This window comes from Arvicola amphibius, chromosome 12 (genome assembly GCF_903992535.2).
Source record: "Arvicola amphibius chromosome 12, mArvAmp1.2, whole genome shotgun sequence".
Taxonomy (NCBI): domain Eukaryota; kingdom Metazoa; phylum Chordata; class Mammalia; order Rodentia; family Cricetidae; genus Arvicola; species Arvicola amphibius.
In genome coordinates this window covers 138,196,682-138,209,680 of record NC_052058.2, presented here as the reverse complement: position 1 = coordinate 138,209,680, position 12,999 = coordinate 138,196,682, and the positions used below count along the sequence as shown (strand labels likewise).

General features: G+C 48.6%; 1 protein-coding gene across 2 annotated transcripts in view; it reads right to left on the bottom strand.

Moving 5' to 3' along the window:
- Positions 1–12,999, bottom strand: part of Pcsk6 (proprotein convertase subtilisin/kexin type 6) — a 187,502-nt gene that overhangs the window by 50,560 nt on the left and 123,943 nt on the right. For both annotated transcript variants that reach the window (XM_038313476.1, XM_038313478.1), the window contains exons 12-13: positions 11,528–11,716; positions 8,790–8,926 (exon numbers count right to left, since the gene is read on the bottom strand). In XM_038313476.1, the coding sequence (XP_038169404.1) occupies positions 8,790–8,926; positions 11,528–11,716 (326 nt within the window). The remainder of the gene's footprint in view (positions 1–8,789; positions 8,927–11,527; positions 11,717–12,999) is intronic.

Here is a 12,999-nt window from a genome sequence, read left to right as displayed (position 1 = left end):
CTTTTGGAAACAGGAAATGAGAGAGAAAAGAGAACTTTTAATCAGAAAGCGTGAACTGCCAGTATAAGAAAATGTTAGAATTTTAAGAAACGTCTCCAATTGCTTCTGTCTACTTATTACTATGTGACTACAAAGTATCAGGCTAAGGAATGAGATACATGGGCCCGATTATGGGGAGGCATTGAAAGGCATGCTTCATCACCTGCTCCTCCTGAATGCTGATGCTCACAATTCCCAGGGCAAGGGAAATACTAGAAGGTGCTCAACTCTGATTGGTTACAAGCAAGGGCTGAAGATATCAATATAGTGGCAGTTTTACTCAGAGAGAATCACATGTCTGCCAGGCACTGAGCTAGAGCCTTTATGCTGCAGAGAAGATGGACGCAAGGAATGAGGTCTGCCCCACACCTACCCCTGGAATGCAGCAGGTGCCTCATCAGGGTGTGTGCTGAAGAGATGCACCCAGCCAAGCCCAGTCTCTGAATAGGAAGACCCACACTTCACCTGCACCAGGAGCTCGGGAGTACCAGGTTCTATGGAGGTGCGGTGTCCTTCCTTAGCCACAGGGTGCTGAATGGGACACACACCTTGGCGGGCAGTCTGGCCTGACTTTAAGTAGGTGCAGGCGCTACCTTGTGACCTAGGTGTGACTTCTTCCATTTGGAGCTCTGAAGTGAGAAGGCCGGGAAAGGACAGCACTTCCCCTCGGTGGCAGCCTGGGCCAGGCCACTGCCTCTTGTGGAGCGCCAGCCTACAGGAGAAGCCCAGTGTCAAAGCTGGAGAGCTCGTGAAACTGGAGGCAGGAGGACCCAGGCACAGGTTTCTGTATCTTGGAGGATGAAGTGCGCACTTCTCAGGGAGTTGAAGCCTCCTCTACACTTGGTGCCTGACCCTCACTTTGTGATCATTCTGGATAGAAACAGTTGGAAATGAAGCCAAAGGCTCTCAGAAATGTTTGCGTGCGAGGAGCAGCTCACCCTGCTCTGGCTATGCTACTGAAACTTCGGGTCTCCCGCCTCTAGGTGGGCTCTGTGTGGAAGCAAGGCCTCTACTAGTAGAAGCCCCGCCCTGAGGGGTGTGGTCCTAGAGTTCTTCCTCGGGCACTGAGTCCAGTAAAGGCTTGCTGAATGAAAAATGAACCAAGGCTGCGCTGCTTGGTGCTGGAATGCTACTGGTGGCACTGGCTTCCATTCTGAGACTTCCTTCTACAGGGCAGCCTCCCTGGGAGAGGCCACGCCCCTTCCTTGTCATGGAAGCTGAAGTGGAAGTGGATGGCTCATTTCTACTCAGGTTTAGAATATAGTTTTAAAACTACATTAAGCCAAGCAAGTTCCATCTGCCAGCTGAGCACTCCAGCTAGGGTGTTCAGATGACTTAATTGCTTGGTAAACACCTGTTCCTAGCTGAGATTTTTCAAGCACGTTTTGCCCAGCAGATCATTAAGACTGAGCTCTTTATTCCCTCCCTCCCTCCCTCCCTCCCTCCCTCCCTCCCTCCCTCCCTCCCTCCCTCCCTCCCTCCCTCCCTCCTTTCTTCATCATGTTGAAGAGACTCAGAGCCCAGGGGAAGACCAAAGTGAACAACACAGACAGGAGACACCTTGCCCTCAAAGCAGGCTCTCAGGTCCCTGGAAAGAACTTTTTCTTCCTGGGTTTGCGAATCATGCCCTGAGGCCAGCAGCCACCCCTCAACTCTAGGGCAGACCTCAACTTAAAAGCCACCCCACCAAGGAGAGAAAGATCTTCCATTTGGGGCCAATTCACACTGCACAGAAATACTACCGCCAGGGCGGCAGACCCTGACAATGCCTATTGGCGCTGATTCTCCTGGGCTCTAAATCCTAGAATCACAATGTCACCTTCTCAGGCTAAGGTCATAGGAGACACCCCTGGAGTGACCTGAATTTTCTAGTGTTGTCTCCTTATACAGTACCAGATGTGAGCAGGTACCTTCCTCTCTGTTCTTCTAGGCGGCGATTATGCACCCATGCTGACATCCTAATATGTGTAGTGCTGGGACCACAGGAATGAGCCGCCTCATGGCACGTCTGGCAAGCTTTAAAGTGGGCCCTTCCTTGTTCCTTCAGCCAGAAGTCGCTGCTTGTTCTGCTAAATTGCGAGGCTCTCCTCTGGCTCTGGGGTGGCTCTTGGGGCCTCACATGTGGTATTGCTCAAAACTGAGCCCTTCCTGATTAGTCTGCTCATCAGAGGCAGGGGTGGCAAGTCAGGGTCCCTGAACATCTGTGCGGCATCTGACAAGTAGGGGGACTGCCTCAGTCAATCATGGGAGGAGGGGCTAAATAGCAAACAGCACACACAGCAAAACGCTGCCTCATTTGGCAGCGGAAGGGGACTTATCCTAGACGGACTTCAGATGTGTTTGTAGCCATGCCAGCCAAAGAGAGGGTCACCTTGCTCCAGTTGTAGCCTCTGTTCATCCCTGGACTCACCATGTACCCTGGAAGGTTATAGCACCCAGTTCAGAGGCCCGTGGAGCAGGTGAGTGAGGCAAGGCCAGTGGGGTGTCGGGGAGGCTCAGCTGCCATTGCAACCAGTGGGCTCCTTCTGTGGAGAGACTAGGAGAGGCTAGAGGCTGCCGACAGCTGTACGGAGGGCTATCAGGTGTCAGGGATGCTGGGCGTGTGACTCAGAGAAGGGAACGTCCTACCGAGATGAAGTGCTTGTGGGCCTCAGCCAGGCAGGACACTTACCAGCCCTTGCCTTCTCTGGTGAAGGCTATGTTGAGGAATAGTTGGGAAAACCCATGCAGAGCCAGCTCAACCCAGAGCTGCTACAGGGCCATCCAGGCTCTCTGTGACAACTGACGTGTTCTAGTAAGTCACAGGAGGTCACTGTCAGAAGAACTCGTGAGCTTTTCTGCTCCCATGCAATCTATATACAAAGGCCTAGATGCTAAACATGCTTGAGCTCTGAGACCCACTCATTCCAAGACATAACTTGGGCCCAATCTTGGGACCGTTAGCGCCCAAGGACTGTGTTCTCTGTGGTTTGTAGGACATCTGGCCACGTGGTGACTGTGGCCAGTTCTAACATGAATTGTTAATTTCCCAGCATCTATGAGGTACCCAGCAATCATGAGTCAGCACGAGGGTCAGTGACATAGCAGGGGTCAAAACACAGGCAGTATCGACAAGAAAGCAAGAGATGGTTGGTCCTGCAAGCCAGAACCAGGCAGTTGATGAGCAGCACCTGGCTGGGCAGGAACCTGAGTGGCTGTGCAGGGCACATCAGTGTGACCTATGTGCCATCGAAACACTAAAGTCACTCGGCACACCAGCACAGCAGGCCCGAAGTATACTAACGGTCATCATGCAAGCAGTAGATGCCCACTGCCAGTAAGCCCTAGAGAGCTGACAACCTACATGGGGAAGGCACGACCTCCGGCCTGCCTTGCCCTCTAGGTCTACACCTCTCCTGGACTTATCACAGTGTCTTCAACTTGACCCTTCCCAAAGGAGTTCTTGACCTCTGCGTCGCCTGTCCTCCACGACGCTCCAGCTCCATTCCTCCGTGCAGGACAAAAACTGAAATCCCTGGTCTACTTTTCCCCTCTCCTAGCCAGCAAGTTCCTCGCCTGTCCAAACCGGATTGCTTTGCTGACCTCCACTGCTACAGCCAAATTTGTAATTTGGGCTGTTTAATTTAGGTATTGGGTCCATTTTAGCTAATTGTGATGGTTTGAATGAGAATGTCCCCTCTAAGCTCATATGTTTGAATCCTTAGTCCCCAATTTGTGGAACTGTTTGGCAAGGATTAGGAGGTGTGGCCTTGAGGTTTCAAAAGTTCATGTCTTTCCCAGTTAACTTTCACTCTGCCTCATGCTTGTGGATCAAGATGTGAGCTGGGGCTGAGTCACTGTCATCTCTTACTGCAGTGACCTCCTCACTGGCCTCCCCGCCTTTGCCTCTTGCCCATCCCCATTTCAGGCTATTCAAACTGAGCTGACTGTCAACTTATCAACAGAGGAGTTCAGGTCTGTGCTATTTTGATTTAATATGACTTGTGGCTTCCCACCAAGGTCTGTAATGACTTACACAACCATGCAGACTGACTCCATGTTCCCTTGGCGAGTGACAGTGTCATATTCTGTGGCTTTGCTGCCTCTCTGTTGTGTGGGCGAATGCCCTGACAAATGCCCCAAGACCTCTGCACCTGACTTGACCTTTGCCTGTCATGTCCTTTCCCTAGATTGTTTGTGCAGCTCAGGCCCTCATTTTCTTCAATTTATTTAGACATCTCTTTCACGAGGCTTTCTCTAGCCACCCTGCCCTGCTCTGCCCTGAACCTCTCATGCACTGCTGGTGGTGTGTGACGTGGTACAGTCAATGTAACGAACATCTGGGCTGTTCCTTGACATGTTAAATTCCAGGTTACATAGGACTCCTCAGTTCCACTCCCAGGTCTATAACAAGGAGACATGCAAACATACACCCATACAAAAACCTGCCCCTGAATACTCATGCCAGCACCGTTACAGTGGCTAAAGTCCCCCCTCCCATCTATTTGTCTTCTCTTTACTTTCTACTATCAAATGGACAACAGCCTCCTGCTTGGGGATCTTGCTCAATGGCTCGGTGCCCCGGGAAATGAGCCCAGGCCTGTTCTGATCCCCACTTTCTACTACTGCATGTGCAGTGAGTGTGAACAAAGGCTGTGGTCTGGAGGGAGTGTGGGATTTAAAGAAATAGATGAACTTCATTCAGTAATGTGCTGGGATTTTTGCACACCTATCCAAGTCAGCCTATAGTTTGTTTCCCACATTGATCAATATTTCTTGACTCTTGTCTTCGTCTAGCAATTTGGAAGGGCAGCATGACTGGCTCAGAGAGGTAAAGAGGCCGGTGGTAGTGACACATGCCTTTAATCCCAGCACTTGGGAGGCAGAAGCAGGCGGCGGATCTCTGTGAGTTTGAGGCCAGCCTGATCTACAACAGGACAGGTTCCAAAGCTAAAGAGAAAATCTGTCTTGAACCACCCCCCCACAAAGGAAACAGAGAGGTGAAGAGGCATGCCATCAGCCACCATGTGCCTCTGCCCATAGAACCAGCCTCACAGGCAAGTAGGCCAGTGGGCAAGCAGGCTGATGGGCTGGTACAGGGACAGGAACTCTAAGGTACCCAGAGTGGTCTGTGCTTTACTAGAAGGCTGGCATGGAAAAGCAACCTCATATTTTAATGCTAGGCCCATAGGTTTTGGGGATTATAAAAAAAAACAATTTAAGAGCCTCTACTATGAAAATGGAAAAAGTCATTAAAATTTTATGCTTTCATATTTTTAGAATTTATCAATATTTTCTTAGAATAGTTACTTTAAAGTCAGAAAGTAAATTGAGAGAATTCTCACAGATGACTTGCTCATTTAAAGCAAACCTTTTGGATAAAGCGTACCTCTGCCCCCACCCCCATAAAACAACAATAAGACACCCTGAAGCTCTTCTTTATAAAAGTTGAAGTGAAGGCAAGAGGATGTTAGACATTCATAGGCTGACTGAGGAAGGTGTGCGTCTTCATGGGAAAGGGACAGGAGCAAAGCTAACTTTAGGGAAATATTCCACACCACACTAAGATTCCAGCCTTGCCCATTTATGAATCCACAGAGAACTGTGGGGTAAAGTTAACTGGCCTCTGTGGGGACTTAAGGATGGGATGGTTACCCCAGCTTTCTTTCTTGGTCTAACTCCATCACCTAGATCAGTGCCTGGCTCCTAGTAGTTACTCAGTAAATATTTGTTAAATAGATTATTAATTAGGAGGAGTTACAGAAAGTTGTGAAAATTATCAGAGATACAAACCATCCAAAACAAAAACTAAGAAAGCAAAAAAACTCTAGGGGCTGGAAAGATGGTTCAGTAATGAAAAGCATTTGCTGCTTTCTCAAAGAGCTCAGCTCCTGCATCCATATTTGGTGCTTACAGCTGTCTGAAACTCCAGCTCCAGAGGATCTGACGCCCTCTTTTGACCCCCCCTGGGCACCTGAACACACATGGCATATACTCACATAGACATGTATACATAAAAGTAAATCTTAACAACAACAAAAACAACAACAACAACAGCAACAAAACTAGGTCTGGAGAGAGAGAGTTCAGTGGTTAATATCACCAGCTGCTCCAGAGGACCTAGATTCAACCCATACAGTGGCTAACAAGCATCTGTAACTCCAGTTCCAGGGGAGCTAATACCTTCTGGCCTCCATTGGCACCAGGCATGCAAGTGTGGCACAGACAGACATGCAGGCAAAACACAGTCATACACATAAAATAAAAATTTAAATTAAAAAAGAAAATATTGTTTCACTCGGAGTAGCACCCAAAAGAACAAAATACTTAGCAGTTAGTTAGTAGGGCCATGGCCTGCACACTGAGAACTAAAAGCAAAACATTGCTGGCCTGCGAAATAAAGTGAACGAAAGAGAAAGCACCCATGGTGATGGGTGAGGAGAGTTTACTACTTTTCTTTTACTTTTTTTTTCAAGACAGGGTTTCTCTGTGTAGCCCTGGCTGTCCTAGAACTCCCTCTGTAGACCAGGCTGGCCTCACAGAGATCCACCTGCCTCAGCCTCCCAAGGGTTAAAGGTGTGCACCACCACCACCTGGTGAGAGTTACTGTTAAGATGGCCACATGTCCAAAATGATTTAACTGTTATGAAAGCTAATGTGTGTGTGTGTGTGTGTGTGTGAGAGAGAGAGAGAGAGAGAGAGAGACAGAGACAGAGAGAGACAGAGAGAGACAGAGAGATAGACAGAGAGACAGAGAAAGGAAATCCACAGGGTCATCCTAAAAGTCATACACATTTACAAGTGAGTCAAAACATCCAAAACAACTTTGAAATATAACAAAGTTGGAAGACTGCAAATTTATAAAGCAATGCAATGCAACAGGAATTGGGAGTCGAGACTAAACTTTGTATCAGGGGATATTGACAACAGTGCCTGAACCCACAGTGCCGAGAAAGAAGACTCTTTAATAAACAGTGCTTAGAAAATGATAGCCTTGTGCAAAAGGATGATTTGACGCCTCTCCTCAAAACACGTGCACTGGCATCTTATGCTGCTATCAGACACCATGACCAAGGCAGCTTATAAAAGAAGTGTTTAATTTGGGGGCCTATTGTTTTAGAAGATTAGACCATCACGGTGGCAAACATGGAAGCAGGATGGCATCACGGCACTGGAGCAGTAGCTGAGAGCTCACATCTTGATCCACAAGCACGAGGCAAAGTGAAAGTTAACTGAGAAAGACATGAACTTCTGAAACCTCAAGGCCACACCTCCTAATCCTTCCCAAACAGTTCCACAAATTGGGGACTAAAGATTCAAACATATGAGCTTAGAGGGGACATTCTCATTCAAACCATCACAATTAGCTAAAATGGACCCAATACCTAAATTAAACAGCCCAAATTACAAAATCCTTGAAGGGAACATAGGGATAAATTCTTGGGACATTGGGTCATTCTTGGGACATTGGTTTCAGCTTGACACAGAGTAGAGCTACTCGTCATGATGCAGAGAATTTTCCTGATTAGTCCCATTCTTAGGTGGGTGGGCCTGGGCTGTATAAGTGGAAGCCAAGGGGAGCAAGCCAGTAAGCAACATTCCTCCATGGCTTCTGCTTTAGTTTCTACCTCTAGGTTTCTGCATTGAGTTCCTGATCCGGCTTCCCTGGACTCTAACCTAAGCCCTTTCCTTCTCCAAACTGCTTTTGATCATGCATGTTTATCACAGCAACAGAAAGCAAACTATGACAGCAAGCTATACACACACACACACACACACACACACACACACACACACACACACACACACACACACGTGATACCAAAGGACAAACAAGAAAACTGGGCCTCATTACGAAGTTCTGTACATGAAAAGATCCCATCACTCAAGTAAACACAACCCATGAGATGAGAAAAATATTTTTAAATCATATACGTGATAAAAATTCCTGCAACACAAAAACAAGGAACCCAATTTTAAAAACAGGCAGAGAACTTGAACAAACATCTTCCCAAAGAATATACACAAATGAACAACAAGAACATGAAAAGATATTTAACTTCCTTAGTCATCAGGGAGTTGCAAATCAAAACGGCAGCTACCCCTTCACACCCACAAGATGGTTATTAGCATAGAGAAGTCAATAACAAGCGCTAGAGAGGATGTGGAGGAGTTCAACTCCCTGACACTGGCGAACGCTAAAACAGTGCAGAGTCAGGCCCGGTGATCCCACACCTAGGGTTAAAACTGGGGGAAATGGAAACCCATGTCCATGCCCACGAATGTTCCTGCAAGTCCCATTCACAATGGCTAGATGGTGAAAATAATCCATGTTTCCATCAGCCAATGACTAGCCAACAATAAACAGTATTCCGTCCAAAGGAGTATTATTTGGTCAAGAAAGCAATGAAATCTGAGATATACTATGCCATAGACTGACCTTGAAAATAATGCTCAATGAAAGAAAGAACCCACACACCGTACACATTCATTCACAGGAAACGTCCAAATAGAAGAATTCAGAGACAAGAAGTAAACTGGAGGTAGGCAGCGGGTAGTCAGGGGAAGGGATGGGAGCCACTGCTGTACAGTACAGCATTTGCCTCTGAGGGGGTGAACTGTTCTGGAATCAAATGGGATGGTTGTGCAACAGTCATCAGGAATGTACAGAAGTTACTGAACTTGAAAATGATTATGACAAAGACCGGCCAGCAGCACCGCCATTAAGACTGACACGTGAAAGAGGCCATGAAATGCCGAGAGCCACTGACCTTGTTTCTCCGGGTTGCGGACCTGGGATGGGATATCCTGAATCTCCAAAGTCCATTCCCCTTCAGCCTTTTCTCCCCAGCAGTGGACGGTCATGAATTCCCAGTTGGTGAACCCCTCATTGGAGAAATCCAGCAATCTGCAATAGGAAACGCTGCGTTAGAAAGTGAAGGCCCTGTCTGGGGAGCCAGGCAGCTCAAGGAAGATGCTGACCCACCCGCCCGGGATGCTGTGGGATTGAACCAAACCCCTATCATGCTAGGCCAGCAGTCTACCACTGAGCTACATGGCAAGCCCTCTAAAACTAGGCATTTCTCTTTGGAGATAAGAGTTTGCATGCAGGACTGGTCTCCTAATGTCCATCAGATCAAATAAGGACGTTCAATTCCATTCTGGCCTGGGGGCTCCTTGAACACTGGAAACAACATGATGCCGCTCAAGTGAACATTCTTTTCAGGGGGAATAGTTCTAAGAAACTGCCAATGTCAAGGGTGACTTTCATACAAAGCCAAGTGAAACCTGACACACCGGAGCTAAAACAAGGACAAACTGTCTTGTCGAAAAGGAATGCCAACTTTCAATGTGAAAAAAAAGAAAGGAACCTGGCAAGCTGAAATGCCTGCAGAGCCCAGTAAGACGTGAAGTAAGGTAGAGAGTAACGGATTCCCAAACCACAATCTTGATAGCATGCACAGACTCTTGGCAAAACCCCAAATTCCCAAGACAGCCAGGTGGCCCCGGGGCGATGCTTTCAAGTACTTTCAGGCACTCCTAGCAACTGGGGAGGTCCGAACAAACCAACAGGACCTGCTCCGGGTCGCAGGGAGCTCAGACACCTGGGCTGACACACAAGGATGATTGACAGGTCAGAGGGGAAGCAAAGCAAGCTGGCAGTAGGCCTGTTAGGTGCTGGAAGGTTCTTACAGGTCAGGTCACAGGGCTGGATTGATTTCAGTGGCACATGAACAGTAGCCAAGCATTCTTTGATTCTTTTAACATGCTTAATGTTTATGGATGAGTGGGATGGCATATCCAGATGAGCAATAAAGACAGGCCAAGTGCTTGGCTCCTGGGCTGCACAGAGGCTGGGACATAAGCCTACCTCTCCCTGCTCCAAAAGCACAAGCCATGTATCCACTGTATCTCTCCTGCCTACCACCTGCACCCAGCCCCTCGCCACTAACCCCCCACCCCACCCTGTGGCCTTGAATATCCACACCAGAGTCTCTCAGGCAGGCCTTGCCTCTGTGTAGGTCACAAAGGGGTCGCAAACTCTGATGCTTCCAAGTGTAGACACAGCTGTGAGGAGATGGAAGCCAGGCTGGAGCATGAAAAAGGCAGCATGGGGTGCCCCGAGGCAGACCTGCCCTCCACTAGACTGTTCTAGAGTGGGTTCCGAGAGGGCGAGCCTCCTAGTCTAGCAAATGCTAGAAATGTAGCTCTCTAGACAACATGTTTAAAACGTGGAAGCCAAATGCCTTCAAGCTTCAACTTGCTGGCTGGCACCTTCTAACTGCGTGCCCCTGATGGTCTCCCCCCATGCAGAGGTTGAACAAGGATGAGTGTGGCTGAACACGGCTGAGGTGGCCTTCAGGAGAGGAGATGCCTCTATGCTGGCCTTCTGCTAGGAAAGTGGGAGCCGCTAGGGACTCCCGGAACCCATCCACTACAGTCGCTGTGGCACTGACTCAACTGCACTGAGAACAAAGCTGATCCCAGGCCCATGACCCGTTGCTTGCTGCCCCATCCATGGACTGCTGACACTGGAAGCCACATAGAGGGGTGGAAGGCACAGAACGGACCTCTCTTCCTGGGACAGTGCTCTGGGAAACCCTTCATGGCTCTCCTACAGCTGTCTTAAGAAGAGCTGTTACAGGGTTAAGGAAAATGGTAGATGCTGCCTGACTTGTGTGTGAGCATTTCCCGTACAACTTGCTTCTCAATCTCCCAGGCTTCCTATATCCCGGAAAAGGGGTACAACAGACAGGACACAGCTAGGCACAGGCACTTCCTCAAGGGCTGAGGGACACATGCAAGTTCTAGAAATACTGGTGTGTCTATGGAAAACAAACAAAGTCCCACTCTGTAGCTAGAAAGAGATTATATGTGCCCTCGCCTTCCCCAAGTTCCTCCAGGTTCCTACAAATGCCCCTGCTCTATTTTTCCTGAAAGTATTAAAGCCATCCGAGCACTTGCCTTCATGTCATAAGTGCACATAAGACATTCAAGACACGACTGCGCACAGCACAGCCTTCCACAACCCTGCAGGAAGCGAGGAAGCTCCAGCAGTCCCGAACTGGAGCTCAAGCCTTTGCAGAGGGGAGGCTGTGGAGAAGAGCCTGGGAACCTTCCCTGTACCTCAGCAGTCTCTCCTGGCTCTTGGGAGTATTCCAGAACTGTGGGGATGCTCCCAGAGAAAAACAAACCTTGGGATACCTCAACTTAAGTGCCAACTGAACAGGATGGTCATGACCTTTAATGCATTTCACGGAGGAACGGGGATGTAACGTGAATCCTACCCTCACCCCACTCCACCAACAGGCAACAACTCCTATCAATTCTTGAAGATTAAGGTTTCACAGGTCTGTTTTAAAGGCCCTGGCTAGCTCTTCAGGGTTGTAGGTCCTGCCTGTGTAGATCCAGGGAGAATCCCCACTTCCCTGTTCAGGGGATCGTGCAGGGATTCCAAGAACCTGCAGGGCCTTGGTGAGGAGCAAATCCTAAGAGAGTGTGGCCTTACCTTTTTGCCAAAAGTTGAGACTTGGTTCCAGAGGGAGAAATCAGGTGGATCTGGAGGTCTCCCCGGCGTGGGTGTGAGATAGAGATGCGGACGACCACGTGTTCCAGGTAGATCACCCGCTGGTCCGAGTGCTCCGCACAGGCATTGGTCAGGGCTGTGGTCCGCAGCACCTGCACTATGGGGATGCTCCTGGGAGGAAAAACAGCACAGTGCTGGACACCCAAGTCTTAGTCTCACACAAGGAGGGCCATGCGCTCCAGCGCCCTAGTCTGTTCCTTCCCTGCTATGGCTTCAGAGTTCTGGGAGTCCCCAATGGGTCACAGAGGTCTCACTCTTGGGTGCTCCATTCTGGCCACTGCTCAGAAAACTTTATATTTCTAGAATTTGTTTATGGGTCTTCATGTACACTTGGAGCCATTGTATCTAGAGACCTTCCCTTTGGCACCCAGGAGGTACCCTGCTTTAAGTAGCATGAAGTCAACTCGCTGTCTCAAGAGCTTTAAGAACTACACAGCTTTAACCTTGGAGATAGCATTATGAACGATGACCAACCAACACAAGACATTGGTTGGAAAGCTTATGAGGATTAAATCATCCATTCAGAGAGATATTGGGTTTGGTTCGATCTTGTTTAGACAAAAGAGGGAGATGATGGGGAAGTTCAGCCAATCACATCTGACTAGGGTGTGGCTGTCTGGGGCCAGGTAGAAAAACCTGGAGATCCAGGTGTGCGCTCTCTGCATACGCGCAGTGATTGCCCAGCCCGTTTGGACTTCTGACCTTCTCCGGGAGTGTGAGTTTCCTGGTTTTGAATTATTAAATTATATCTGTTGTTTTGAGCTGGTCTGTTTATTTAAGCGTACCGGTCAAATACATCTTCAGAGAAGTAAGGACTGTACTCAGTGTCACACGGCTATGGAGGCAAAGGTTCAATCTCTTTGCCATGTCTTCTAGGGTAGACTCACATTCAAGAGACCGAATTTGTGCAGCTGGTCTACTTCCAGCTATCCTGCTGGAAGATTGCCAACCCACTGGCCCATGAAGGGAATGAATGATGGCATTTCACAACCCAGTGGCCCTTCTGTCACATGGGATGGAAGATGAAGGCAAGCACACCTCTCCATCTCCAGTCACCCAAACCTGTGACCCACAGGCTGCTTTGACGGTTTATGTCTCGAAAAATTTGGCCCCTCCCTAACAATTTGTAAACTGAATAAAGGTGGCATTCTTTGGTAGAAACCTGATTGCCACCCAATTAGCACATTAGGAATTCCCTGCTACCTGGCCTGAGCTGGGTTTATGATAGGAAGGCTTTTCCCTCTGTGCAGGGTTTCACTCTAGAGAGGACTGGAACAAATGTGTGCTTGGAGTCTCTTAGGAATGGTATCTCTGGGCTCTACTGGGCCTGAGTCACAAGAAACCATTCAAAACAGCTAGGAAGAGTGACGTAATGCCCCCGAGACTCTGTAAAA